The sequence below is a fragment of the Mus pahari genome, chromosome 4, assembly GCF_900095145.1.
Source record: "Mus pahari chromosome 4, PAHARI_EIJ_v1.1, whole genome shotgun sequence".
NCBI classification, from domain to species: domain Eukaryota; kingdom Metazoa; phylum Chordata; class Mammalia; order Rodentia; family Muridae; genus Mus; species Mus pahari.
Window position 1 is genome coordinate 48,486,095 of NC_034593.1, and position 27,872 is coordinate 48,513,966.

Sequence of the window (27,872 nt, forward strand, 5' to 3'; positions counted from 1 at the left end):
GCCGCCTAGGACGTGTAACCCTCTGGTTGGCGGCCTGCTGTTACCCCAGATGACGCCACGGGAAAGGCAGGGCGCAAGGGAATGGAAATCTACCCAGCACATGCGCAGCTGCCTTGTTTGTATGTTAGAGCGTAGGACATCAGCGCTATCTTGTAATGGCGAATGTGAGGGCGGCTCCCCACACTAGGGTATCCAATTTCTTCTTCATATCTTTTTGCTTATGACCACTTGACAAACCGTAGCAGTAGGGGGAGCAACCACAGCCTCTCTGGCCTCTGCCATTTTTATACTACCTCAAGAGTCCTCAGAATTCCAAATGTAAACTCTCTCTAGCTGACAGAATCACGCCCCTGCCAGAGCATGAGACAAATCATGGTTAGCTGCTGTGGTCAATCTGAAACAGCCCCACATCACACACCAGGGATTAAAACAAAAATATATTCACATAACATAACTGGGTTTTTAAAGAAACCAATATTCTCACTACAGCAGGACACTTGTCTAGTGTGTTTGCATCCCTTAGTTAAATCCCTAGGACCAGAAACTTAAAATCCATCTGTACTGTATTAGCCTTCCATGGCCATGACTAATGCTTCAGTGGAACAATTGAAAAGGGAATAATTTAGGTTGCCTCGTTTTTTTCAGCCAGTGATTACTTGACATCCTTGCTCTGGGGCCTGAGGTAAAGCAGAGACCCCCATGTGGGACACACGAGACAGAGGAAAAGCTGACTCTTCACTTCACGGTATCCAGGAAGCAAAGTGAAAGAAGAATCCAGAACAAGATAAGCCCAGTAAAGTCATGTCCACAATAGCCTCTTTCTTGTGATCAGGTCCTACATCCTGATAGTCTAGCCAGTATTAATGGATATACTCATTGATGAAGTCAGTGCCCTCAAGACCCAATGCCCTCTGAAAAAGCACTGCCAAGAGGAGACAAGCCCTTCAACTTATGAACCATTGGAAACTGTATCTCGAGCTAAACATGTACTATATTAGCTACTTTTTTTTTGTTGCTGTGACAAAATATCACGGCCAAGGAAACTTGTAGAGGAAAGAGATTTTTGAGGCTTATGATTCAAGAGGGAGGTGTGTCAGCCAGCACCAGGCATGGAGGCAGGAGTGGGAAGCTGAGAGCTCACATCTCCAACCACAAGTAGGAAGCAGAGAGATCAAAGTGGAAGCAAGGCGCGATTATATACTCTCAAAGCTCACCGAGTGAGATACGCCCTCTGGCAATGCCATACCTCCTAAACCTCAAACAGCACCACCAATGAAAGGCCAGCTCCGAAATCACCTGACCCTGTGGGGGACATTTTCATTCAAATGTACGTGTCTGTTTCTTCATTGTTATTATTTAAATAACAGCATATAGCTACAGTTTGCATTGTAGCTTATTAACCGAGAGGTGATTTAAACTGCACATAGACTACAAGTTGGCCTTATTAAATATACCATTTCATAAGAGACTTCAGTGTTCATGGACTTTGGTATATATGGTGTGGAGCTGAAACCAAACCCCACTCATACCACGGGACAACTCTGCTTTCAGTAGACTGTGATCTTTGACAGCAACTCTGGCCATTTCTTATGCGGTTTACAGTCACCTTTCAAAATGTGTTAGAGGAGCATCAGAATTGTCCAGCATCTCCACAAAGGACAGGCAACCTCTTACAGAACTGATCAGTAATGTCCAAAGATGTGATCCAATCATAATAAAAGATGTGATTGTTAAAGGGTGGGTGCCCCAATATGTGAGGGCGATTTCTTCCTTGCAGGAGACGGTGACAATGTCCTTTATGTGAGCAGAGAGGCATTATATTTACTGGCAGTTTAGGTCAGATTGCTCCCCATGTTTCAAATTGTGGTTTTAAACTGACAAGGATTCTGACATTCTCTCTAAGGGAATTCACTTGGTTTATTTTTTTCCTGCTGACATTTTTTTTTTTTTTTTTTGCCACTATAAAATGTAATTCCAATTTAAAAATTAAATTTAAGAATTTAACTGGAAAGCTGTTGGAGGACTCTGTTCCTCCCTCCCTGTCTCCTCCCCCAGCCCCAGCCCCACAACACTCTCTAACTGGGCTTATTTTGACACTGGGGGGAGAGAGAGAGAGAGAGAGAGAGAGAGAGAGAGAGAGAGAGAGAGAGAGAGAGAGAGAGAAACGCTCCTATAATTTTGTGCTGTGTCTCTTTCTGTTGCTCAACCCAAGTCTTCAGAATTAGACTGACCTCCAGCATGACTTCCCTGGGGGACAGGTGGCATGCCTGTGGTCATCTCTCAGACTCGAAGGTCAGGTCAGTCTTCACATTGCTACTTCCACACCGCTCTGCATCTCAGAGTGAGCTCAGTCTTGAAACAAGTCAGTAGGAAGTTGGGTTTAGTGTCTTGAGTTTTTAACTAGTTCCTTGCCAACGTTTCTACAATCCACACATATTTACTCAGTCGCCTTCCCCTGCCCCTGATCACTGACACAAATTTCCCAGGGTTCTGTCACAGATGGAGAAGGAGAGTTAAAGCCCGATGTCACATATGGAAACGGGGACAAAGTCACCAGTGTGGAGGCTTGGGTTCTGATGTGAGTCACGTGTTTCTCAGATACTCCGGGGTTTGCACATTTGTAAAGGTAGCCGGGGTTTACCCAAAGTTCTCATAGGACAAATACAAACCAGGTCTTATTTGCTGAGCCCAGTGTTCTTTGGGAATCCACAGGTTAGTTAGCACTCAACAGAGTAACGGAATGAAGCAGAGTAATACAGGGATAGATTTGACTGATTAATAATTTGGTATGGACTAAATTGAAAAATTTTCTGACATGCCTTCATTTGCTCTGCACAGACCAGGCTGTGTGAGTAAACTAGTAGTATATTTCTGTACACTATAAACTGTCTGCATAAACTACCTTATAGCTGGAAGATTCCCAACTTAAGGTCTCAAGATTCCTGCTGTGGCGCTGCTAGCCGGAGTCCCAGCAAGAAATGCTGGTCCCCGTAACAAACAGCACAAGGAAAACCCTGAAACCAGCATTTGAGTTCATAGCTAAAGCTCAGAGACAGATATTATTAACACAGTGTACCATCTGGTAACTTTCTGTTTTGAACACTCATTCCTGCTTAACCGAACTTCCAAAATAATTATGTTAAATTTATGCGGCCTCCGGAAGCCCATGACCTTAATGAAGAGCCCGGTCATCCTGCCCTCATTACAGCCTTGATGTTGATTTAAAATCGGAAGAATTGAGAGAGAGAGAGAGAGAGAGAGAGAGAGAGAGAGAGAGAGAGAGAGAGAGAGAGACTGTGCTGCCAGTTGGTGTTGCAAACTCCAGTTTTGTGTTGTTCATCACCCTGCCTGCAGCCCTCAGTGCCTGGCACATAGTGGGCACTTGATAAAAATGTAACTGGAGGCATGCCCATAGACCAGCCACACTGTGGTGATTCAGTTTAGTTGCTAATGTACTGCCAGAAGACAGGGCAGATGTCCAAAATCTAGGTCAACCTCCAGAATACATTTTCAGTTGTGAGAACAGCTAATTTGAGGTTTTCTTCTCTGGTTCCAAGGCTTTGCTTTGTGAATTAAAACCTCTTGGGACACATACTAAGCCACTGCAGTCCCATGGCATGTGAATGAACTCACTGTTTCGGGTTGTATTTCAGTGTTACACTGCTAGGTTTTCTTGATCGTTCCTTTGGTTTTGTGTTGATAAGCCTACAGGAGCAGCTTGGGTTTTGGTTTTTTGTTTGTTTTTTAATCTTCTTTCTTGTTTCTAGCCTTGTAGCATTGATGGTTCTTTTGCACATCTGTTTCTCCTTTACTAGGCAATAACGACCACCTTATTCAAAGCAGATAAAGGAAATGAACATAACTTAGAAGATGGTAAATTGCATGGATAGGGATGTACGTTACCAACATGAAGCCAGGTATCAGTGTTAGATCTGGTAGTGTAAACTGTTAATTTAAAAGGTATAATGAGAAAATTAACAGATTAGAGGTGCGTCTCTCTCTCTCTCTCTCTCTCTCTCTCTCTCTCTCTCTCTCTCTGTGCGTGCGTGCGTGTGTGTGTGTGTGTGTGTGTGTGTGTGTGTGTGTGCTCTCCTGAGGATTAAATCCAGGACCTTGAGAATACAAGGCATCCCCCAGACCCTTTCTTTAATTTTTAATACTGCACTTGAAGATTCAAAAGGTTAGCATATTTCAACAACTGCCACAAAGAGAAATATGTTACTAATAACATTTTATGCACGATAGACTAAAGAATAAAAGTTTAATGTAGAACATGTATTCTTATAAGCCAATAAAAGAAAGGTTTACTCAACCTCAAGCAAGCAAAGCCCATGAATAGGTCATTGAAAAAGAAGAAATACACATAATGACTATGTGTGTAAAAAAAAAAAAAAAAAAAAAAAAAAAAAAAAAAAAAAAAAGAACAAAAACAAAAACTGCAACATTGTTGGCAACAAACCCACTTTAGATCTTAAGCAATGAAATCTTAATTTTGATTAGAAAAAAAATCCAAAAATAAATTAGAACAATAATGCTAAGCCACAAGAGATCAGAAAAAAAGATCATATGCTAATAAAAGCATGATTTGAGTGAGGCACCAGATAGAGGACAAGGACTTTTAAGAACCTGTGGGAGCTGGAGGGGTGGCTCAGCAGTTAAGGGTTGAGTTCCCAGCAAACCACATGGCAGATCGCAACCATTGGTAACTCCAGATCCAGGAGATCCAGTGCCCTCTTCTGGTCTCCATGGGCATGACATGCGTATGGTGGGCACACAGGGAAGCAGGAACACATACACAAACGCATAAAGGTGATTTTTTAAGAGATAATTTAAGGGGAAAATTACTTATCTTCCAACCCACTCATTCGGCAAATATTTTGAGTACTTACCATGTATTCTTCTAGTTACTAAAAATTGAATTTCAAGTTCCAAGAACTAACTGCATATGAGGGAAATAGCCAGGTGACCAAATGCTCGTCTATGGGGGATGCTGCTGAGTCATTACCATAACAAGATGCTGAGAGCAGTTTAATTTAAAGTTTAAATGCTTAGGTGAACTATAATACTCCGTGTGGCAAAATGCTTGACAGCTACCAGATGTCAGTGTGTAAAAGGCATATATGAGTTAGTCTGCTTTTCTGTTGCTATGACAGAGACCATGAAACCTGGGGATAAAAGGTTTATTTGGAGTACTCATCCCCCAGTACCACTTCCATTACAGAAGGAAGTCAAGGGAGGAACTCAAGTGGGGCAGGAATCTGGAGGCAGGAACTGAAGCTGAGGCCGTGGAGGAGTGCTGGTCATTGATTTGTTCCTTGGGTTGTGCTCAGCTTGCTTTTTTTTATACCACCCAAGACCACCTTGTCCAGAGGTGGACTGGCCATAGTGGGCTGGACTATACCACGTCAGTCAAGGAGATGTGCCACAGACATGCTTTCAGGCCAATTCGATGCAGGAATTTCTCAACTGAAGTTCCCTCTTCCCAAATGATTCTAGCTTATGTCAAGTTGAGAAAAAAAAAATTAACTAGCACTCCCAAGAGTTACTTGAAGTGAAAGAGGGTTAGCCACAGAACAATATCAACTCCCTTGTTACTTGAAAATACAAATGATTGGAAAAATATTCTAGAACTTTAAAAAGAAGGCATAATTTGATCATGGGTTATCAGGTAATCTTAGTATACATATTTTCAATCTAATTGATTATCATTTCAAAAAATATGTTTTAATTATTAACTATGGCTTCTTGGAATCAAGATATTGTGTGTTTGCATGTCATAATTAATCCAGACCTTTCATGAAGACAAAAATCGGAGATTTTTATTATTTACAGTACTTAGCACTGAATTTAATGAACATGAAAACTGAGAGTTTAAATATAGAGGAGATTGTTTTTCATCTTCACAGAAAGGCAGTTTTATAGATGCAAAGCAAGTTTCCTTGCAGCTTCCTGACGGTATGTCAAAGTTCACCATATTCCTGTAAGCAGGATCATAACACCTGATTTCCAGTGTTACCCACCTCTAGTTCCCACATATCATACAGATGCAGTTATCCCAGTAAGGACCCAGGACAATACACTGGGGCCTGTCAAAGTGGGTGGGATCTTCCCTCACATGTCTTTCTTCATAAAGTTGAACTTTCTAACGTTTTATTTGGAAAAAGGAATTCATGGGTAAAAATCACATGATCACTGAAGGGGCCCATGGCTAGAAAGCCAATGAAAGTGCCCCTCTATCAGCCTATCCCAAATTATTCACAACACTATTGTAAAGTAATGCAAATTCGGAGGCTTGGAGTGTCTCCGACTTGGCTGTCCCCCCAACCAACCCTCATGTGTCTTCTCATTCTTTCCCCAGAATGTCGAGTGGTGAAATCAACTTCTTACACCAAAATAGCATCAGCGTCCCGCAGAGGCACGACCAAGAGCCCAGGACCTTCCCGGAGAAGCAAGTCCCCAGCCTCCACCAGCTCAGGTAAAGCTGCTAAGAAACCTCCCAAGCAACTGCCTGGTTTCTGACGCAGTGGAGCTTAGAGCGTGAGGTTCTCAAGCAGGCGTTGGTTTTGGTTTATAATTTTAGAATGTCTTCAAGCGGATGAACAGATTTGCCCAAGTCTAGCATGTTGGCTGTAAGGAGGAAAAAAATCAAACTTAGAAAAACACGCTCACTGAGGCTCAGGAAATACAGAGTTGCTCCAAATGGAAGCGCTTCACCAGCTGCTACACCTTGCACCTGGCTCATCTCTCTTCAGGGCTAGAAGTTTCCACTGGGAAACTGATTCTACTTGGGGCTGGTTTATGGAGGGGTCCCAGTTTGTCTTTGCTAAACCTGTTTTTCATTCTTGTGACACTGGCCTGGGTTACCTCATTTGGCTATGGGGTTAAAAGCAATGAGATGTCGGAACCTGAGGAGGCCTGCCACTGTGAGACCTGGGCTAGGTCAGTTTCTGAATGGGCTCAGATGTTGCTGTTGGAAGTGACTGTGCCCTGGGATAGAGAATATCTCAATCTCATTAGAATCTCCTTTGATCTCTTCAATTAATTAACTTGTATATCCATTTATGTTATTTTGTATATTCATATATGCTGTTTTGCAGTTATCAAAACTTTTTACTGTTGTTTATAGTATTATTCACCTATATATGAATTTATTTTCGCTTCTCACTTTTTCTGGTCTTAAGATAAACACAGTTACCAGGTGTTGACTTTTGGTTTCAAGTATAAAATATGTTTTGTTATGGTTAAAGGATATAAATGTTGAGATAGAAATTATCAATGGTAAGCACAACAACATGGCTGTCACCTGATTTCATGATGAGGAGCTCTGCAAAATAGCCCAAAAGATCTTTGGACCTAAGGGAGGCTTTTCCTGGCTTCACACTGGCCCTGAGGGAGTTACATAAGGGACCTGACTTGGCTGCCTCCAAGGCATCATTAATGGACTGGTTCTCTGTGACTCACACTCCTTATGAGACTTCTTCTTCCTGCTTCTCCATAATCAATCCTCAGATGCTCAAAACTTACTCTAACGGTGAAAGAAGACGCTGCCTTCTTCCCACGGCCAGTCAGAACTGTGGGCTGGCCAAAACATGGCTGGCCCTTGAGACAAGCTCATAGTTCATTATTGCTGAGTTTAAGTATAAGCAGAGAGGGGGAGGGGGGAGGAGAGAGAGCTCCTTGCTTGGCACTATGCATCTAGAGAGGATAGAACATGAAATAAGACTTTACTGAAGCCCAAGACTTGAAGTTTACAGCTCATGAGAGTTGCTTGGGAAGAGGTAGTGTGGCATGATGACCTCCATCCTCTCAGGTGCTAAGGATATGAATCTCTGCTTGAGCAGTCTTTCAGGGGAGTTCAACCAAAGAGTTGCTTGTCACAATTCAAGCAACAGTGAGAGAGTGGTTCTCACTCTCCTTAGCCCCACCTGAGAATATGCCAGGCATCTAAAGCCTTGAGCACCACTTCAGATCCACTGACTCAGAAACTCTGGAGTGGGACCACACAGACAGAAGTCTCTAGAACAACCCAGGTCATTCTGATGCATGCCTAAGTTTAGGTACCACTGGTTTCTGGTAACAGAAGGGGAATGAGCAGAGAGAACTCATTTGACTCTGGTTAACTGGGGAGAAGAGACATGGTTTGCTGGTCTTTCTCTCTTGGACTCACAGAGGTGGATTCCTGTCTTTGTCTTTCTTGCCTACAAGCTGCCAGAACCATTCTGAGTCCTAGCTACCATATAGATAGATCTCTAAGTGACTTAATGTATGGACAACCTCTTGACTGTTGTAAAGCCTAATTATAGACATGGAAATGGCAGTGTGACTCTGAACCTGCTGTATTTCAAATTCCCCTGGAAGAATTTAGCTTCTCCACTGTTTGGTGACAAGCACAAGGACCTAAGTTTGAATATCTAAAGCCAGGCATACCCACATATGCCTGGGATCCCAACATAGGGGATAGATAGGAGCAGAATTCCCAAGCCTGGTGGGCAACCGGCATTGTTGAAACAGACTAAGCTTTAGGTTCAGTAGGAGTAAGATAACTAACAGTCTTCTGGACTCAACATGTAGGCATGCATACCTGCACACATCATGCTCATACACATGTACAACACACTCAACATATAGGCATGCACACCTATACACATCATGCTCATACACATGTACAACACACACACAGCATGTAGGCATGCATACCTGCACACATCATGCTCATACACATGTACAACACACTCAACATGTAGGCATGCACACCTGTACACATCATGCTCATACACATGTACAACACACACAGCATGTAGGCATGCATACCTGCACACATCACGCTCATACACATGTACAACACACACAGCATGTAGGCATGCATACCTGCACACATCACGCTCATACACATGTACAACACGCACACAACATGTAGGCATGCATACCTGAACACATCATGCTCATACACATGTACAACATACACAGCATGTAGGCATGCACACCTGCATACATATATGTATCAGTGATTTACATTATTCCACTTTAGGCTCCCAGTGGGTCCTGCTTCCAGCTACCTTCTCAGAGAATCTTTGAATCTGCAAATAAAAGACACACACATATTAGCCATCCAGCTCAATGGCTGGGTACTTCTAATCTTCTGCCTGCTACCCTAAGCCCAATCAGGGAACTGGCCAGTGGCCACATAGCCAAAATCTTACATGGCTGGTTGGCTTTAACTTCTGCAGTTCCTATGTCCACCTGTATCCCACCACTTCATGGTGATTTCTCCTTCTCCTCCCAACTGTGTCCTAACCCCCACAACTCTAAGGGTCCCACCCTATCTCCATTTCCCAACCATTAGCTGCTGGCATCTTTATTGATTAATCAAAAACCAACTTGGGACAAGGACATTTAGCACTTGATTCCTAATTGAATCAAAACATTAGAACCAATCTCTAATGCATATACATGCACACCACACACCCCCCACACACACACAGGGGGGGGAGACTATAACATGAACTGATTTGATTTAAATAAAGATCAAGAGAGTTTAGTTTACCTTCATACTGTTTCATAATATTGAAGGTATGAGGAAACCAGAGTGGTCTAACTTGAAACTGGATTATTGCCATCTTCCTAAAACTTAGAGATTTCAAAATGTAGACCTCCCCTTGAATATCTTACAAGAACATTGTCATTGGGGCAGATTTGTTTTAGAGTTTCTATTCCATGGAAGGTGTGTAGACAACTTTTTGTCAAGTTACATCTTCTACTTTGAGTCTCTGTCTTCATAGATTGTCATAGCAAACGTACTTAGCACCTCAAGTTAACAATGAGGGAATGCATCACCCCTACCTTCAGAAGCATATATTCTTAAGGACAGTTCTCTCTGTATCTGTAGATTCTCCACTGCCAGTCCAACCAACCATGGGTCAAAAATACTCAGGACAAAAAATTGTATCTCTACAGACTATGTAGCTTATTTGGGGGGTTGTTATTCCCTAAGTAATGAAATATAACCACTGTTTGTGTTATATTTATGTTTTTTATAGATTACTACATAAGCATCTATGCATAGGTTATAGGGAGATACTATGCTAGTTTGTACAAGACTTGAATATTTGTAGGTTGCAGTATTCATGGGAGGAAACAACCAACCACACAAGCCTATGGAGAGACAGCTACATTGCCTGTGATGTATAGAAACACTTGTGGCAACAAGTATTCCGTCGTGAACAGAGACGTTCTGTGGAGGTTGGTGCTGAGAGCTAGAGATGAGGGAAAACATTCAGAAGAGAAAAAGCCTTAGCCCATGACCTTCTCCTACGACTCAAACACTATTCTGTTCAACCCAGGCATAAAACTTACTTATATGTGACTCCAGAAATCTTGGTCTTTTTATTTATGCTGTTTAAATTTTATATTTTTTTTTACAGATATATACAATATTTTATGCAACATATGCAGATAAGAGCAGAATCAAAGCTGGAGAAATATAGAAAATTTTAATGAGCTCACTAGAGTAATTTGGCAAATTCTATTGATTTCTATCAGATACCTTCAAAGGCAAACTGCGAGCTATTAATCTTAGCTCCATCCTTTCTTTCAATGTGAAGACTCAGCTGCCTGTACTGTATGAAGGAACATTTCTGCTTTGGGGCCCCAACAGAATCTTTGAAGATAAAATTCACCAAGAGCTTAGTGGTTCATCTCTTGTGTTTCCAATTTTTCGAGTATCTAAAACCTATTCCCACAGCTATTCTCTTCTCGCCCATTCAGCATTTGTTCTAAACGGGGTTCACAGCTCTGAACCATTATCATGACGTAACGTTTACTTGAGGATAGCATCTTGTACCAACTGACTAGTATAGCTCCTCATCGTTAATGTCAGGTTAATTAGACACTTTCCGAGCATCTGCCTCATCCCAGCATGCCTTAGGCCCCAAGAAGACAACAACAATTAAACCGTGGTTCTTGCTGAGAAACTAATTTGTATTCTAGTTGAGGGGGGAAGCTACTAGTATGCTGTACTGTCATGATGGCCCTGAGGATGGAGAGAGCAAGCAAGCATCATTAACCCAGTCAGAGGAGCTTCTGGGAGATGAGGATGTATAAATTGGGCCTGGAAGAGTCTTGCTAAAATACTAGCAAGGGCCAGAAGGAACCTTTCTCCAATTTAAATGATGACGTAAAGCATGAAAGAGTAAGGACTAGGCATCAGTACAGTAAGGAACTGAGCTTGGTGGCACATGCCTATAATCCTAACACTCAAAAGGCTGGAGGACTAGGAGTTTGCAGTGATCCTGGGCTTCACAATGAGTGTCTCTGGAATGGAATTCTGGAAAGGTCTGGAAAACATGACATAGCTGTTACATGTCAGATTGCACAGGGCCATGAAGCCATGTTTCCTATTATAGCTGTTAGGAGGTGAAAGAGGACATTAGATGGATTGTGGAGGGCTACTGCTGAGTATCAGCAACAGGGCACCACCCTAGACAGAACAGCTCTAGGTGCAGGGAGGGAGGCTCAGGAGGCTCCTATGGTTCCCCTGGAAAGAAGCTGGCACGAGAGAACTGAAGCGGTATTGGAAATGGAGGAAAACTTCCAAGGGTTGTAAACCAATGGATTTAACCAGATGTGAGGCTGAGAGCGACAGAGATAGATTCTGTCTGTCCAGGGCAGGGGTAAGGCAGTTCCTCCTTTAGGCATGAGAAACGTGTGGTGCCACGGAAAAGTCAGGAAACGTTAAGTGACTGTTTGAGTAAGGAGATTTGAGCTGACAGTGTAGACCCTGGCAGAGAACAACTTTTTTAAACAACAGAAATGTCTGACTTCTCTGCCCCACCCAGAGATCTGCAAAGATGAAAATAGAACCGTCAGGGTTGTCTGCCCTTCTGAGAGCAGTTTAGAGGGATCTAGAAAACTGTGAGTGAGAAGTGATAGCCTCAAAGGCAAGAAGATGGAGGTGGAGGGGCAGAGATACTTCATCCTGGAAGCCACAACACAAGGAGTTCATAGAACTGCCAAAGTGAGAATGCAACTAAGAAGTCCAAGCGGCAAGACCCCCATGGCTGTGGGGTCTTGCCTGGGAATGTTCTCCATGATTTCATGATTAGGTTGCCCCAGCCTGGCTCCCAGGCTGAGATGGGAGGAGGATATGCTATCTCAAATGGTGGGTAGAGGCTCAAAGGGGCTTCTTGCCCGTAGCCATGCTGACCCGTGATGCTTGAGCTAAGCCCCTCACTATAACCACAGCCTTGGACCAACCGTTAGAAACTCAAAACTTCTGTCATTTAATCCGTTTGGCTTGTGGTTCCTTCTGGGTGGTTGCTGACTGCATAAATGAACTGGGAAATACCAGGAAGCGTGTCTTTCTATCCTTTACCGCTGCTGTTGCTGGTGGTCATTCCTCTCCATTGCTTCCACCCAGTGTAGGGTCTCTTCAGAGTCATCAAAGCCCTGTCTCACCCAGCTTTGCCAGAATCTGACAAATACAGAGGTGGATGCTTGCAGCCAACCATGGGACTGAGCACAGGGTCCCCAACAGAGGAGTTAGAGAAAGGACTGAGGGAACTGATGGGGTTTGTAGCCACATAGGAGGAACAACAATATCAACCAACCAGATGTCCCCAGAACTCCCAGGGACTAAACCACCAACCAAAGAGTACACATGGAGGGACCTGTGGCTCCATCCGCATATGTAGCAGAGGATGGTCTTATGGGACGTCAGTAGGAGGATAGGCCCTTGGTCTTGTGAAGGCTCGATGCCCCAGTGTAGGGGAATGCCAGGACGGGGAAGTTGGAGTGAGTGGATGGTTGGGGCAACATCCTCATAGAAGCAGGGGGAGGCAGGATGGGGTAGGGAGTTTTCAGAGGGGAAACCAGGAAAGGGGATAACATTTGAAATGTAAAGAAAATATCTAATAAAAAAAAAAGGTAAGAAAAAGAACTGTTCCCTTCTATTATGCTACCATCTTTGTGTTCTTGTGGGTGTTTTTTGTTTGTTTGTGTTGGTTTGGTTTTGCTGAGTCTATATGCTTTCTCATTCTTCTTCTACCTACGTCATCCTGATAGTGTGGCAAGCCGTGGACACAGGGCTCTGAAAGAAATTCTGAGCCATTAGCAGTCTTCTCTGTGTCTAGGAAATCAAAGGCAGTCTAAGGCAGGGTCTAGAGCCTCACCCTGGGACCTACAGATACGCATGCATTTGTCTCCACTCTCTTTCCTGGTCCTGTATATTTCAATGACAAAGATAAACAAGCTTTACATGTTAGACCATGACAGGAAAATGGCAATGGCAATTTTTTTTTTCATTCCAAAAAGTGACCATGTAGTGCTTTTAAAAAAAATAATTAAAACTTAATTAAATTTAAAAATACAAAAAAAGGTGAAGAACAAATCAGAACTTTTAGTCATAGCAAACAGCTTGCAACTTATACATGCACTCCAAAGGATAAAGGAAATAATGACCATTGAAGATAACACTTGGACATTTATATTAACTTATAAAAATTCTATTGTAAAATCTAGGCATGGGGGCTCATGCTTTATAATCAGCCCTCAACAGGCTGAAAAGACAAAGATCACATTCCAGTCTAGCCTGAGATACTTAGCAAGATCTTGCCTCCAAAAACCAAATTAATAGTAATAATTTAAACTTGTTCATTAAAATTCATGAAATTATATTCTATGAATTATATTCTCATTCCTAAACATTTTCCTAGTTTTTTTTTTTTTTCATATATTTCTTTTTGTATTCTGGTGGAATGTTGATAAAACTTCCTAATTAACTTTTTGTTTGAAGGTAAGACACAATTTACAAATGCAAATTCTTCGTAAAATCTAATTTTTTTTTTTTTTTACCAAAGTCCTGAAGGTCAAATAGAGCTCAGGGCTCTTTGCCTCTCATACCACAAACATCTTCAAATGTGCAGAAAGCCTGGAGAAACCATGGCAGCCATTTGCTCCTGGAGAAGCTTAGTTACTCTAGCCAGCAAGGGGTGGGGACTTCCATCTGAGGTGGTAGTAAGTATGAAGTGGGTTTGGTGTGTAGCTTCTTTTAGTGTCTCTTACATCCTAGAGGCCCCAGAGTGGCTCTCCTTCCTTCCTCTCTTTGTAGCTACCTTTTACAGCAGAATTTAGCTCTGTGTTTCCAGAAGAGGAAAAGACAGATCAAAAGTCCATGTGCATTCTGATTCTGTTACCAAGAACTGTCTGGGGTAAGATGGGGGAAAATCTAACCACTGATGTTACCTCAAGAGACCTTTGTATTTTAAAATTGTCACAGGCAAGTCTATCCAGCCCTCTGTGCCCTGTTTCTCCCAGAGAGACACAGATACCATTAGTCATTTCCTGAAGACATTTCTCTGTCATTTTTTTTCCACTTAGGAGAGCCCCTACTTCAGCAGAAGTTGTGGGTTTTTTTCTCTCCCACTGCTCATTTTAATTCCTAGTGATATGCAAACTCTAGCATGTAGTGATTCTACCTGATTAACCGTATGCCCTTCTGCCTCTCCTGGGTCTTCTTACATAACCCAGGATCCCTTGATGTGATTGTGTATCCTGGGCTGAATCAAATACTATCCCCCTACGTCCATTTCATGACTGCAAAAATTGATAGGCTTCTACCATTATACCTAACTTTCCAAAATTTTTATTTATTTGTCTGTTTATTTTAGTCTTAACAGTTTCATGTGTGAATATGATGAACTTCAGTCATTTTCACTCCATTACTCTCTGTTGCCCCCCCTCCCTCTCTGCTAAAATCCTTACTCTTCCCAGTGTGTCCCACCTACCTTCCTATCTTTCTAATGTGTGACCCATTACATTAATTAGAGGTGTTTGCATGAGAGGAGGTGAGAGGCTGTTTACTGGAGCATGAAAGATGTATCATGGCTGTGTGACTGAAGAAAGTGGTACCCTTTTCCCTAGCAACCATTAGCTGTCAGTAAACCCTCAGAAATGCCGGGACCTCTTGCAGGATGAAATGTTGATGGGTATAATCTTGTGCAGGTTTTGTCTGGATAACAGCAGCTTCAGTGAGTTCATGGGTACAATGGCCATATCATGCCCAAAAGATGTCCTTCTTTTCCCATTTTCATGTGTCTCCTCTTCCAGAATGTTCCTGAGGCTTGGCATTTTAACCATTTATGAGTCTCTGTACTAGGTACTACCAACTGAAATAAGTTTCTCTGAGTAAGATCGGTAGTAATGCCAATCTATGGATATAAACATGTCTACTTATAATATGATTTGGCCATGTGTCCATGTAGCAAAATTATAGTTGTGGATTCCCTGCATGGCCTACAGTTTCTTGGCCATCAGCTCTTGGCCAGGTTAATGGTACAGGCATGAGTTCCTTCCTGAGGTAAGGCCTCTAATCCCATTAAAATAGTAGTTGGTTATCAACCATACATTCATGCCACTATTACACAGTAGGCACATCTTGCTAGGACTGATCTTACTGTAGCTCGAAAGGTTCACAGCTGGGTGATGAATTTTCTTCCCCAGCATCCTGTGCATCTCCTTCCAGCTCCGTGAAAGCCAGTGTCATAGTTACTTCCCTATTGCCGTGAAAAGCCACTATGGCCAGTGCAGCATATAGAGATAGCACTTAATTGGGGGCTTGCTCGTAGTTTTAGAGGGTTAGCCCATGATCATCATGGCAAGAGGCGTGGTGGTGGACAGGCAGGCATGGCACTGGGGCAGTAGCTGAAAGCACCACTACTTTAGAGAAATAGAGATAGAGGCGTGGGGACTGGGCCTGGGGCAGGCTTCTGAAACCTCACAGCCCAAACTCAGTGACATATCTCATCCAACAAAGCCACGCCTCCTAATCCTTCCTTAGTAGTTCACCAACCTGGAACCAAAAGTTCAACTGTGTAAGCCAATGGGAGCCACTCACATTCAAACCACCACAGCTTGCTGGAAAGAAGCTTCCAGATCTCCTCCAGCTTGATTTACCTTCATTCAGTGCCCATAGTGTGTGGCATCAGCAACACAGTTGACCATCGGTTCCGGTGGACAGCCAGGTCAAGGGCAGTAAGCTGAATTCTTTCCGGCATTAGCGGCACTCAATTCCCTTCCTGGGGAAGACTCTATCAGCATGAATACTTTTGTAGCTTCTGGAAGGAGCACTATCCCCTCCCATGACCCTTTTAATCTTAGCTTAAAATTTATATTAAAAATATAAATTAAAATTATACCTAATGAAAATTATATTTAAAATTATAAAATTATATTTTATTTAACTTATAAAAAAATATATTTTAAAAAATTATATTTTAATTAACTTAGAAAATAGGTCTCCATATGATTTTTTTCACAGGTCCTTAGTGATGTTTATCCCTCCCTGCAAGCTCTCTCAAATCCTTCCTCACTTTAAACTCTCTCCCTCTAGGATCCACTCCCCATCCCCTTTCATGGTCTACTCCCTTCTTTCTTCTTTTAAACACAGTATCTGGACATGTCAGGGATATAGTGAATATTTACTCAGTGAAAATGAGAAGCACTCTCTCTCTCAGTTAGTCTTGTTTGAGATATGTCTAATATCTTTTCCAGCTTCACAGGTGAAAATATTTACATGTTACCTGGCATCTGAGAGTCCTAGGAATCCAACTGAAAAGAGAAGAAACCCTTTAAGTGCATCTATCTATCTATCTATCTATCTATCTATCTATCTATCTATCTATGCATTCTTCATTGTGCACACAGAGTCTAAGGTCATTTAGAAGCAATGAACTAGTGGGTGCTTTGATGAGAATTTTAAAAGGTGCCCTTTAGCCAACCACTAGGTGCAGCAACTCTTCCCTTGGTAGGCATGGATTCTGCATCTATAACAGTGCTGAAATCTTCTGTTTTCTAGTCTAGCCCTTCCCTTAGAGACCACTGGCTGGGAAGTCCAGTGCAGTAAGCCATGAACATGAGATTCATCAAATAAAGACAGTCTAGTAGCATGCAAGCAAATTAAAATGCTCACAGCTTGCTGTTGTGCCACGCAAAACATAAGCAAGCCCCTCCCAAGTTTTTAAAGAAATAGTTATCAATATATTTCAAAGGAAAAAACTATCAATTAGTACAGTATGTGGCATTTTAAAGGTCTTTGGAGTAGAGACAAAAGTTGCCAAGGAACCTTCCCCAACGCTGGCTCCTTACGTTTTTATGAGAACTAGGTGTATGAAAAATAAAATCAACAAACACAGAGACATTTGTGGTCCCTGTCACCTGAAACTTGCCAGGCTTGGGGAGAGTTATTGTCATTTTGATTCTTGTGTGAGTCACTTAGTTGCCTGCCCCCAGAGGCGCTTCATTATGATTCAGTGCAAAGGGATTGAGCCGGCTGGGGCTTCCGGAGTGAGGAGTGAGTGTGTGTGTCTGGTGGGGGGTTGCGGTGGCAACGCGTTGGCATGAGGCTTAATTGACACCTTTGATGTAGCCTAAGACAGAACCCGCACCTCCCACTGCCGCTGGGAAGACGTCAGCCTTACGCAGGAAAAGGCATCTGCTGATGAATCCTGCATCTCATTCAGCCCGCTCCCGGAGCAGCCTTAGCTGTCCCTAGCTAATCCAATTGCTTCCCAGTCTGCGGGTGCTGGGCTGGGTGCTGGGCTGGGTGCTGAGAAGAGGCTCTGGCTCTTGGCTATTGTCAGGTCAAACACTAAGACTGTGTCCATGTTAGAGCTCATAGAAGGTAAGTGGAATGCACTGCCGTCTCTTCCCCCCAGGGCACCTTCCAGAATGTATGTGTCTCCTGTCTGATTCTTCTCTCCCTGTGCATCTGCAAGGTTGCCAAGTTAGAGTGGCAGGCAACCTTTGATATCTTTATACAGTCGTGTCTTCGGGGGGTATGTGTTCTCAGAGGAGGCTCTCGCTAGAGAAAAGGATAGCCTGGCTCCGTGGTTTCATCTCAGCTTGCTGACAGTGTTTTCCACAACTTGAGTGTTGGGTAGAATTCCAGAGTTTGGGACCTGTTGGCAGCTTTTTTTTTTTTTTTTTTTAATCAGTTCAATAGCAACAAAGACAAACTGTGTGTGGTTTCTCAGCATCTGCGGGCAATTATTTTGTCCTGTTTGAGACAGACACATCAGAATCAGGCTGGGGGGGAGGGGATAGACAGGACATAAATGAATGTAGAAATGTCTAAAAGTGAGTTATTAAATTATAAAACACAATGGTCCATTTTTTTTTAAGTCTCTGGGAATGCCACCTGTGAGTGATTTTAACATTTTCTCCCACTGGGTAACTAAACACACACACACACACACACACATATGCGTGCATCTCAGAGCCTTGAACATATTCATGAAAATCTCTCTTGGCTTAAATAAAGCCACCAATAAATAAATAAATAAAACTTGTGCAAAGTACATTTTTAAAAATTATATAACCTGCTGTTGTATTAAACACAAGATTGACAGAACAGTTAGTATCTGAAGATGGCTCTTCCCTAAGGCTTTTCTTCGTGAGTCACACTATGGGTCTAATTTTTAGCTGATGTCCCTCTTCTGAATGTCTATTTCCTTGAGAAGATGAATTGCTATGAAAATTCTTTAATGTGCTATTTTTCTCTCTGTGTGATTCCTCGTATTTCTAGTTAATGGAACCCCTGGTAGTCAGCTCTCTACTCCACGCTCGGGCAAGTCACCAAGTCCATCACCCACCAGCCCAGGAAGCCTGAGGAAGCAGAGGGTAAGGACACAAGCAAGCCATCTATTTAAAAATCTGTCTAGGTTTTGTTGCAAAGTGGCATGGGTGTCAGCAAAAAGTGCTGCTTTTCTGGGGGAACGACCAAGCCAGGGCAAGGGTAATCTGCTGTGGATCACCCACCATTGCTATGGTCTAGCTAGGATCCAGGTCTTTCAATTTCCACAAATATGGCCAGTCTTAATTCTGAATAGAATATGCAATTGCTGCTTCAGTTTTAAATACCCTTTTGTTGGTTCATAGTACACATACTTTATTATGCATGCAAGTGTCCTTAGTCATAACTGGTTTTATTAGAGACAGACGTGGATAGTCTCTTAAGGAGAAGGAAAAGCCAGTGGAGGCAGCATCCTGGTGGGCATTGCTCAGTGGTAAGCAGGGTGGTCCAGAGCAGCTGTGGAGCCCATGCGGCAGGCCATGGGAACATAGGATGCCAGTTTTGTCAATGGACCCACACTGAGCACATTCTCTTAAACTTATTTTGAGCCTCTTGTATAACAGCAGAGAAATACCCTGAGCGTAGAGACAGATGTGTGAAAGTTACTGGAAGCAGTGTCAGTTTCTCCAAAGCTAAGCAAGGGGGTGACTGGTAGCTCTTCATCTGGAATGAAAAAAAAACTTCTAAATCCCCTCACTGCCTATACTGCTCATCCACTCCAGTTATACTGAGGCCAGAAGGGGAGAACTGGGGATGGGAAAAAGAAAAGGTCATGCTGGAAAACGAAGATGTCCCTCAGGGTCCTGATTTCAGAGACGAGAGGGTTATGCTTACTTAAGTGACTTATCTGATGGTGCCTACTGAATAATTCAATCAACAGGGACTTCTCAGAGGCTATTGCATGTAAATATCAGAATGTCTAAGTTTAATTTCTTTTATTGTGCATTTAAATGACACTTCTAAAAATTGATGAATTCAAGCTCATCAAATATGAAGTCCCTCTCGGTCAAGCTTCCTCTTTCAAACTGGATCTTCAGGCTGCTAAAACCATCAATCGTTTTTTAAGTGGGTGGCCAAAAAGAAATCAGTCAGTCTACAGTTACTTTGAACCTCTTGCCCCAGCTTTCTTTCTCTGCTGACTCGTCTAGCATTGAGTTGAGCTTGTTAGTCTGTTAAAGCCTGTGATTCTGTATCTGCTTCTCTATTCAATGGTGGGATCAATTTTATTAGAGAAGTCTGTGGTCAGTCTTCAGTGATTTTAGGAATCATGAATGAGCTACAGAATTGGCCACATTCATTCACTCTCTTGAAGGATTATCCTCAGGTGAGGGAAGAGCTGGTGTGGCCATCCTGTACTCACAAATACTAGCCAGCAAGGCTCCCCTCTGTAGACCAGTCAGAGATCTAGCACAGAGGATGTCTCCAGAACAGCCTTTCTCTTGAAGTGTATATGTGCTTCAGAGCTAGCACAGGAACAAAAATACCTTTTGATCCACCGAACTCAGTCTCAAGACTTTGCAATATCTCAAGTTAGCTGTTGAGACTAAATTTAGAATGACTGAGAATACAGGCCAGAGTCTCTCCCTAGGAGTTTCTGGTAGGGACCCCTCCATCTTCAGAGTATACAGTTTTTCTCAGTTATCATTTATCAGCAGAGCAAAGCTAGAATTTGCATTCCTTTCTTCTCAGCTCCCATGGGATGTTTTTGTTCAACTGAGGCAGAAAATTTTTATCCAGTATCCTAGTCATTGACTTACATAGTTAACACTTTTTAGCCCTTTGGAAATTATTAACAGGTATGGCTCGCTGACAGGTTTTTTATCTTGCCATTTAAGCCACCAGTATAGCACTATCATTGAGGGAACCAAAATTTTTCTCATTTACTTTTAGAGGGACAAAGAGTTTAGCACCATCTGAAAACATTTATTAAGCACATGTTGTAAGCAGGATACTGAATGCTTTCAAAGCCGGTTTAGGCTCTGGGCTTTTGAGTTTGGTTACACGTATTCAAAGATGGGTCTTTTCTCAAGCCTTTGAATTTATGAACACCCTCCATCTATGTACCATGGAGGCATTTCCAGCTGCTCTACCGAGAGAAGCTTTCATCCTTTTGTGTAGACAACTGCATCAAATAACCTCTCCCTGTTAAAATAGGACCAGAATATCCCTAAAAATTGTTCCTGTTTCAAATTTGGTTAATATTCTTTCCAAACGGTTGGCTATTCTTCTATGCAGGAAATATTGAAATAAGGGAAAGATGGTATGTGCTAAAAGAAGACACTTCAAAGAATGAATTAATTCCTTTTATTGCAAATTAGAAAACAGTAGCCACTTCTATTTTTTCTTTCTGTGTTGCCTAGTAACATACCCAGAAATTCAGTTGGCACACACACACATACACACACACACACCTTAAAATAAAGGAGGATAAGCTAATTTTTAAAAGGATTATTAAGATATATAACTGATTTTTTTTACAAGCAAAAAAGTCTGCATTTTACTTATGTTAACTATGATTTAATAAGCTGTCTCCCCTTAAGATCAAGTTTCTAAATTACTTCCTTTGACATTTTAGAATAGCCATCTGAGAGACAAGTCTGCATGTCGGATTCATTTCTTCATTAAACACACTGGAGACAGTGAACCATTTATACAAAGGACAATTACTAAAGTGGCTTCTAGAAGCATCTTCTTGGCCTCAGAAGTCAAATTTTTAGGCCCTCTTCCTATCCATAAACCTTTTTGGGGGGAGGTTCCATTTCTTAAAACATTAAGAAAAAAAATGTGTTGTACTGAGTAGGTTGAATGAAGCCCCCCATTACACTCCCACGCCACTGACTTTTGTAGAATAACTGAGCCCTCAGATGACGTAGGAGTGGGCGGCACAAAACTGAAAATAAGCCAGCTGTAGACACTGGGTGGAAGTGAGCAGGCTGCTTGGCTACCAGCACTGAGATATAGTAGCAGACAGGGTGGCAGAAAGAAGGGAAGAGATGGGTAAGAGGTTAGGAACTAGATGGAGATTTGGGATAGGATGTGGGCGTGCGTAACTGAGAATTCTTCCAGTCACCCAAGCATAAAATGGAAAGGGCAGTGTGTGCTGGCTTTACACTGTGTGCAGCTGCATGCTGGAGTTACTGTCCCGAATATCCTGAATGCCAGCTGCTGCATCTGACAAATTATTTTTGTGAGGTGAGCACATTCTTCTCCCCAGAATGGAAAGAAAATGTCCATGGAAGAATTGCCTAGACACTGAATAGCAGAGGTGGTCTTGGCAGGTAACAGGGGCCGTAACTCAACTGGACTCCAAGGGAGGCAGGAGCCCGTCATAGCCCAAGAAGCATTTTCTTTCTGATGAAACGAAATCATCGCGTTGCCTGTGTTATCTTTTCTCTTATGCAAAGTTGGTGTCTTGAGTAGTTGTAATGATGTTAGGAGCCAAGGACCCATTCCTTTCCAAGTTGCTCCGCAGAGAGGAGCAGGGAACCCAAGAAAGCAAAGTAAACGAATCTGTCCTGCCCTTCATCTTACAGGACCTGTACCGCCCCCTCTCGTCGGATGATTTGGACTCAGTAGGAGACTCAGTGTAAAAGACACAATGGAGCGATGTGTATGGTTTGTGATGGGATCAAGGTTTCCCATTTCCTAAGCAAGCAAGCATCTAACAGCAAAATACACAAAAGAGTTTTGCATAAGTAACTAAGTTATACAAAAGCAAGGGTGCAGACATTTTTTACTCGTGGTATTCTTGGTATTCTTTGAAAGAAAAAAAATTTTTTTAAAGTATCTCCTCCATTTGATGTAACTGAGGAGAGTTTGAATACAATATTTGTTAGTCGCTGAGAATTTTATGACTAAGGTCTGGTTCCAGATAAATTTCATATATGACTCCAATATTAAGAACAAGAACCACCCTAACGATCCAGCATTACAGAGTCACCATTTCTGTCAATGAGTATTCTTTTTAATCAGTAAGTAGATAGATAAATAAATATAATTTTTCAGTACTTAGTATAAGGAAAATTTAATAAAGTAACAGACACAGTTTTTCTAAAAGGTAAAAAAATCTTCTACCTTTTTAGTTTAAAAGTTAAAAATAATCAGACAGCTGATTAGCTTTTTCATTGCAAAATAGTACAAAAACTCTTGAGGATTTTTTTGAGTGAATATGTCTGGAAGGGAGTTGAGGGACTCCTATAGGAGACATCTCACAAAGACTAATATTAAGCAGTAAGAACATTCTCTGGGTTTTTGTTTTTGCTGTTGTTGTCATGTGGATTTTTCTTTTTTCAGATTATCTTTTGTAAAAATAGTTTCAGCTACATGGAAACACGAACAACTTGACATTATTATTAATTGTATAATGTTTCCCCACAACAGCAACAGTATACTTATTATTTTTTTCAAGTGTGTAAAGATTTTGACCTAAAAAAAAAATGGGACTCATACTGTTTTTTTAAAAATAAACTCAGTTTGAGAATTGAAATTCTTCTAAACATAGCTTGTACATTGGGCTCCAGATAGCCAAAGCTCCATTCTGATCATCTTGCATCTTGTTGTTTGGGATATCTTCATATGCAAAACTCCTTTTGTGTCAAACCTAGTGTGTCTATGATTATAACCCACTGTTAAAACATTAACCTACTAATTCTTCTCCTCTAGTCCTCTATTTTCAAAAGTGTAAGTCAGCTTTGCTTAAATGTAAAACAGTTATTTTTAAATCTAGATGTTAGAAATCAATGTGTATGATGTATTGTATTTAGACCATACCCGTGACCGTTTCTTTTTACTAGCTCAAACACTAACAATTTAAGACTTACAAAGCATGAGTTTTATATTCTCTAGGCTTGACATATCTCAGTAGGGTGACAGATTTAAAATGTATGGTGCCATTTGGAGCCTTTTACTTGAGATTTCTTTCAAATTTCTCTTGAAAACATTTTGAAAATGCCCGATTCAAGATGGAGAGGAGTCCCCTTGTCATATGGTTTCAAATGTTATTGATTTATTTCTCTCGGTAGACTGTTCAGCTAGCAAATTTCCCCATCTGGTTTATAGTTACCTATGCTAGCATCTCACTTGACAAGTGAATAAAATATTCCAACCGAAAAAGAAAAATAAGACGTCCAGGCATCCTACCAGCATTTGAAAAGTTAGCCGAGTGATAATTAGTGCCTCCCTACCCTGCCTGTTAGAGAGGAGAGGGAACTCCGCTGGCGTGTTATTTGAGAACTGCAGACTGATCCCTCCATCTTGAAAGGACAGAAAATGATCATACCTGTTCCAGACTTCAGATTTTAAAACTGTTTCCAATAGACATGAACAGAGACTCCTGCTGAGATCAAAGGGCTGCCTTGTCTTTAGCTGAAACAGTAAACATCTGTGAGGATGCCGTGCTGGTGCTGTCTGTTGCGATGTTATGTCTCTGTAAAAATGCATTACTTAATATAGGTCAGCCCATAAAAGATTAGTATGTATTTGACTAACCTGTCAAAAATGCATTGAAAGCAGTGGGTCAGATGGTCCAGAACAAAACATAAATTCCAGTAATTTCAACTCCCCTGTGTAGTCAATCTTATGGAAACCCAATAAATGCTATCGGCTCTGGGTAAGTAGCAGATACTGCCAATGGCTATAAAGATCGTGGCTTTGTTTAGACACAGCATAAAGAGAGTAGACTTTTGGACTAATTGCCAATAGGTATTGTGGCCAACTTTCCATTCAAGTAGTTCCAGAGAGATGCTATCCCATGGCATTTCATCTTTGAACATATGACTTTTATTAAAGGATTGTTCAAGGGCCATATATCTCATTTACTTTTGAAACTAAAGTTCCTCTTAGATTGAAATACACACTCTTGAGATCTCTTCCTATGCAGGGGAATAATTCTGTTATCCAAAAGCAGAATTTTTTAAACATCCAAGCAGCACACCAGGTCATCGGTAAAGACCCAATGGGTAATTAACAGTGACTTAAGACATGGCTGCTTTTAGAATCCTTCTAACATCATTAGTCGCTGAACTTTAAAAATGACCTGCTGAGAAGGAGAGAACTCCAGCCAACAACAGCCACACACTTTTCTCTTGCTGATAATCCCCTAAACATAGACTATGCTGTGTCCACCTTTTCAGGCTTTTGTATTTGTGGTTACATTATTTTTTTCTTTTTAGACATACCTAGAAAGAAAGATGTTACAAAGAGGCCTCTGCTTTCAGCATTTTATAAGCTAAAAACCTAGTGATACACAAAACGTGGTGTTCTGTGTGAACTCAGAAGCCATGTGGAAAAGTCATTGTCTTGATTTGTCCTTTTAGTAGAAGGTCTGTACTCTTCTAGGTTTCTAAACTCGAAGTTTGGGCTCCACCCATCTGTACACGTGTCTGCAATGCACATATGAGTTCACCTTAGCATTTCAAGATCCGATCCCATTGTCTGCAATCCCCAGAGCAGCTCTGGCACCTGCCTGTGCTCCCTATGCTAAGCAGCAAGGGTGTTCGCCTCCTCTTCTTTGCAGCCATACCTGACTGTACTTTTGTTTCCATTTAAAAACGCTGAATTCTAAAAGCCTCATTTTAAAAAAAGTAATTGTGAATGAGAATACATAAGAATAATCCTAAAAGATAAATCCATATATTTTACCTGTTGAACTACTAGGATTTTTTTTTCTAATGGTGGCCATATATCTATACAGGTGTGTGAGTGTTTATGTGCATTTGCAGGACTCAGTGTATATGTGGGTGTGCCTACATAAATATCTGTGTATGTATATAGAACATGAAGAATAAAGGATGATATTTGTGATATGGTCTTATAAGTTACTGGCTCCCGTAGAATTAAATATAAAGCTGTATGTGATAAAGTTGTGACATACGTATTAGTTGGCACATATTTAAGCTCCAAATCAGTTTGCTAAATTAACATGATGAAGCAGTACCAAATATTCTGATTTATCCGAGACCAACTGAAATCCAGACAAACAGAAAAAACTGAAGTCCAAGCAAATCCAACCTTGCATTGATTGATAAATGTAAATATTAATGTTTTTATTGTAAATTTTTGATGCTCAGTAACCTGATTGAATGCAGTGACATTTTCCTGTTGTGTGTGTATTGATGACTACAGTGATTATCAATCAACATTCACAAAACAAACTGATTTCTAGACATGTGGGCACTAGAGTGTTATGCTGAAATAAAAGTAGAAAAAGTCAAAATAAATTTGATTTGCAGTTTTGTTATGAAGCCAGACAACATGTAAGGCCATGCTGTGTGTTCTTTCTATGCTTATAAACTGTTAAAATGTTTTGAAGACAACTTGCTGTGTGTGTGTATATGTGTGTCTACATGAGTGTATACACACTTGAAAATGCTTATTGGCTGAAGTTTACTGTCTGTGTACATTTGTGCATTTGTGCCTATCTGCATTGGCCTTGCCAGCGCCTCTAATTGTGCATGTTAGTGACAGACATGTTTGGTTGAACAAACCCACAGAGAAATAGTGTGGAAATCAGAGATACGTCAAATTCATTATAGTGATTGCCTGATACAGCATATTAAACTGTCAGCTGAAAAACATTTGTAATTTTGTGCCTGTAACATGTGTAGGGAAAAACGGGAAAAATCTAAGGCCCTCACTCTAATTTTAAGGGTGCATGACATGTGCTGTCTTTAAAAATGTATCTTATTGTAATAAAAGGTGATGGATAAATTCTGAGGTAGCGTAAGTGAAGCATGAAACCCAGGTGTTTGTATTATATATGGCCATGCAATATTTTTGAAGCCAGGGTAGTAAATATTAGAAGGTTAATAGGCAAAGAATATGGAAGTTAATTTTACTGTGATGTGTTTTTGAGGTGTTTTTACACATTGCCAGACAAGGAACTTAGCTCCTTTTGTTTTTCTCCTGTGGACTCTTTGAAACACTATGAATGTTATAAAGTTGAATTTTCTTTATAAAGGTTGCATACCATTTGCAGTTGGAGTTGCTTGGATGTGTAGTCTCTCCATTGGGGGGGGGGGAAGCATTTGGTATTAAAATGGTTTAAGCAGCAATATATTAGGAAATACATCATTCAAGGCAATCTGCAGAAACCTGTAGAGATGAGAGCTAATGAAATGTTATTGAACTACCCAGTTTGAAAGCTTCCATGCCCTTCTTCTGTAGTTTCCTTGGAAAATGCTGTACCTTGTGTTTCACATGCGACCATGTTACCCTTTCCTGAACTTACCTTTGTGACACTTAGCAGCTTAGCCAAACCATGTAATAAACAGGAAGAACTGCCTATGTTGTTCAGTGAGTTTCTTTGGTTAGATGCTGGAATTGAACTAACCGTGGGACGAGGGTCGCCTTTATCGCCTTGGACACCGTTCTCTTGTGCTCAATGTATCTATCAGTAGGTGATACTAGACAGGCTACAGAAAAGCAGACATTGACTGTAAAATACTGACAGGAGACACACAGCAAGATTATCTGATGCAAAGCTCTGTTTTAGACGGCTCCATTGCATTGGCAATATACCTCCCTTTCAGGGTTGCCTTAAGGGTGAATTTTCCAGACAAATTAACAACTTGATGGGAAAAAATTAAAATGCATTAGAAAAAAATCATACTATCTCCTGGGATTAATGGCCTTTTTCCTAAACTTGTAGAATTTTTCATGAGATGTAAATGGGTATGTGGATATGTACACAGGCTACTTGTTTTTTTTTTTTTAATACTGGATAAATATATTCAATAAATTACAATTAATTGATGATAATACCTTTCATACCTCAACCTTATCGTAGGAAAAATAATCTATTTCATTCGCAATACTGTTTAGAGAATATAAAACTCTGCAATTCGAGTTAGAAGAAATCCTTTACATTAAATTTATAAAAGATCATCATTACAGTTTTAATTCTAATATTTTTACTAGATTTCTGTTGACCTTAATATTAATTGGCTGTAATTTTCTTTCCTTCTTGTTTCCATGATAAATTCAATCAGTAACCATAGCCATAATGATATACCTAGAGGGAATTTCCCAAATTTATGATTCCAAAGTGCATTTATACTTTCTTCATGTAGCAGAGATGAAATGAAGTAGGTTCCTGGGAGAGCCACAAGCTCTCCTCCTTAAAGACTAAAAACTCGGCTTAAGGAGTAACTCTCTAAAAGAATGACTCTAACCCTTGGGGTACAGAATTGACTCCCTTAACCCCTTCCAAACTATGAATTTGTAGAGTAGCTCATGGGCAGAGGCTTTG

General features: G+C 41.1%; 1 protein-coding gene across 10 annotated transcripts in view; it reads left to right on the top strand.

Moving 5' to 3' along the window:
- Positions 1-27,872, top strand: part of Dclk1 (doublecortin like kinase 1) — a 293,977-nt gene that overhangs the window by 201,101 nt on the left and 65,004 nt on the right. For 5 of the 10 annotated variants that reach the window (XM_021195918.2, XM_029537365.1, XM_029537366.1 and 2 more), the window contains exons 5-6: positions 6,359-6,475; positions 18,578-18,672. In XM_021195918.2, coding sequence (XP_021051577.1) covers positions 6,359-6,475; positions 18,578-18,672 — 212 coding nt within the window. Of the gene's footprint in view, positions 1-6,358; positions 6,476-17,258; positions 17,675-18,577; positions 18,673-22,158; positions 26,906-27,872 lie in introns of those variants that run through there. The other 5 variants (XM_021195924.2, XM_021195923.2, XM_021195925.2 and 2 more) reach the window with 4 other exon arrangements.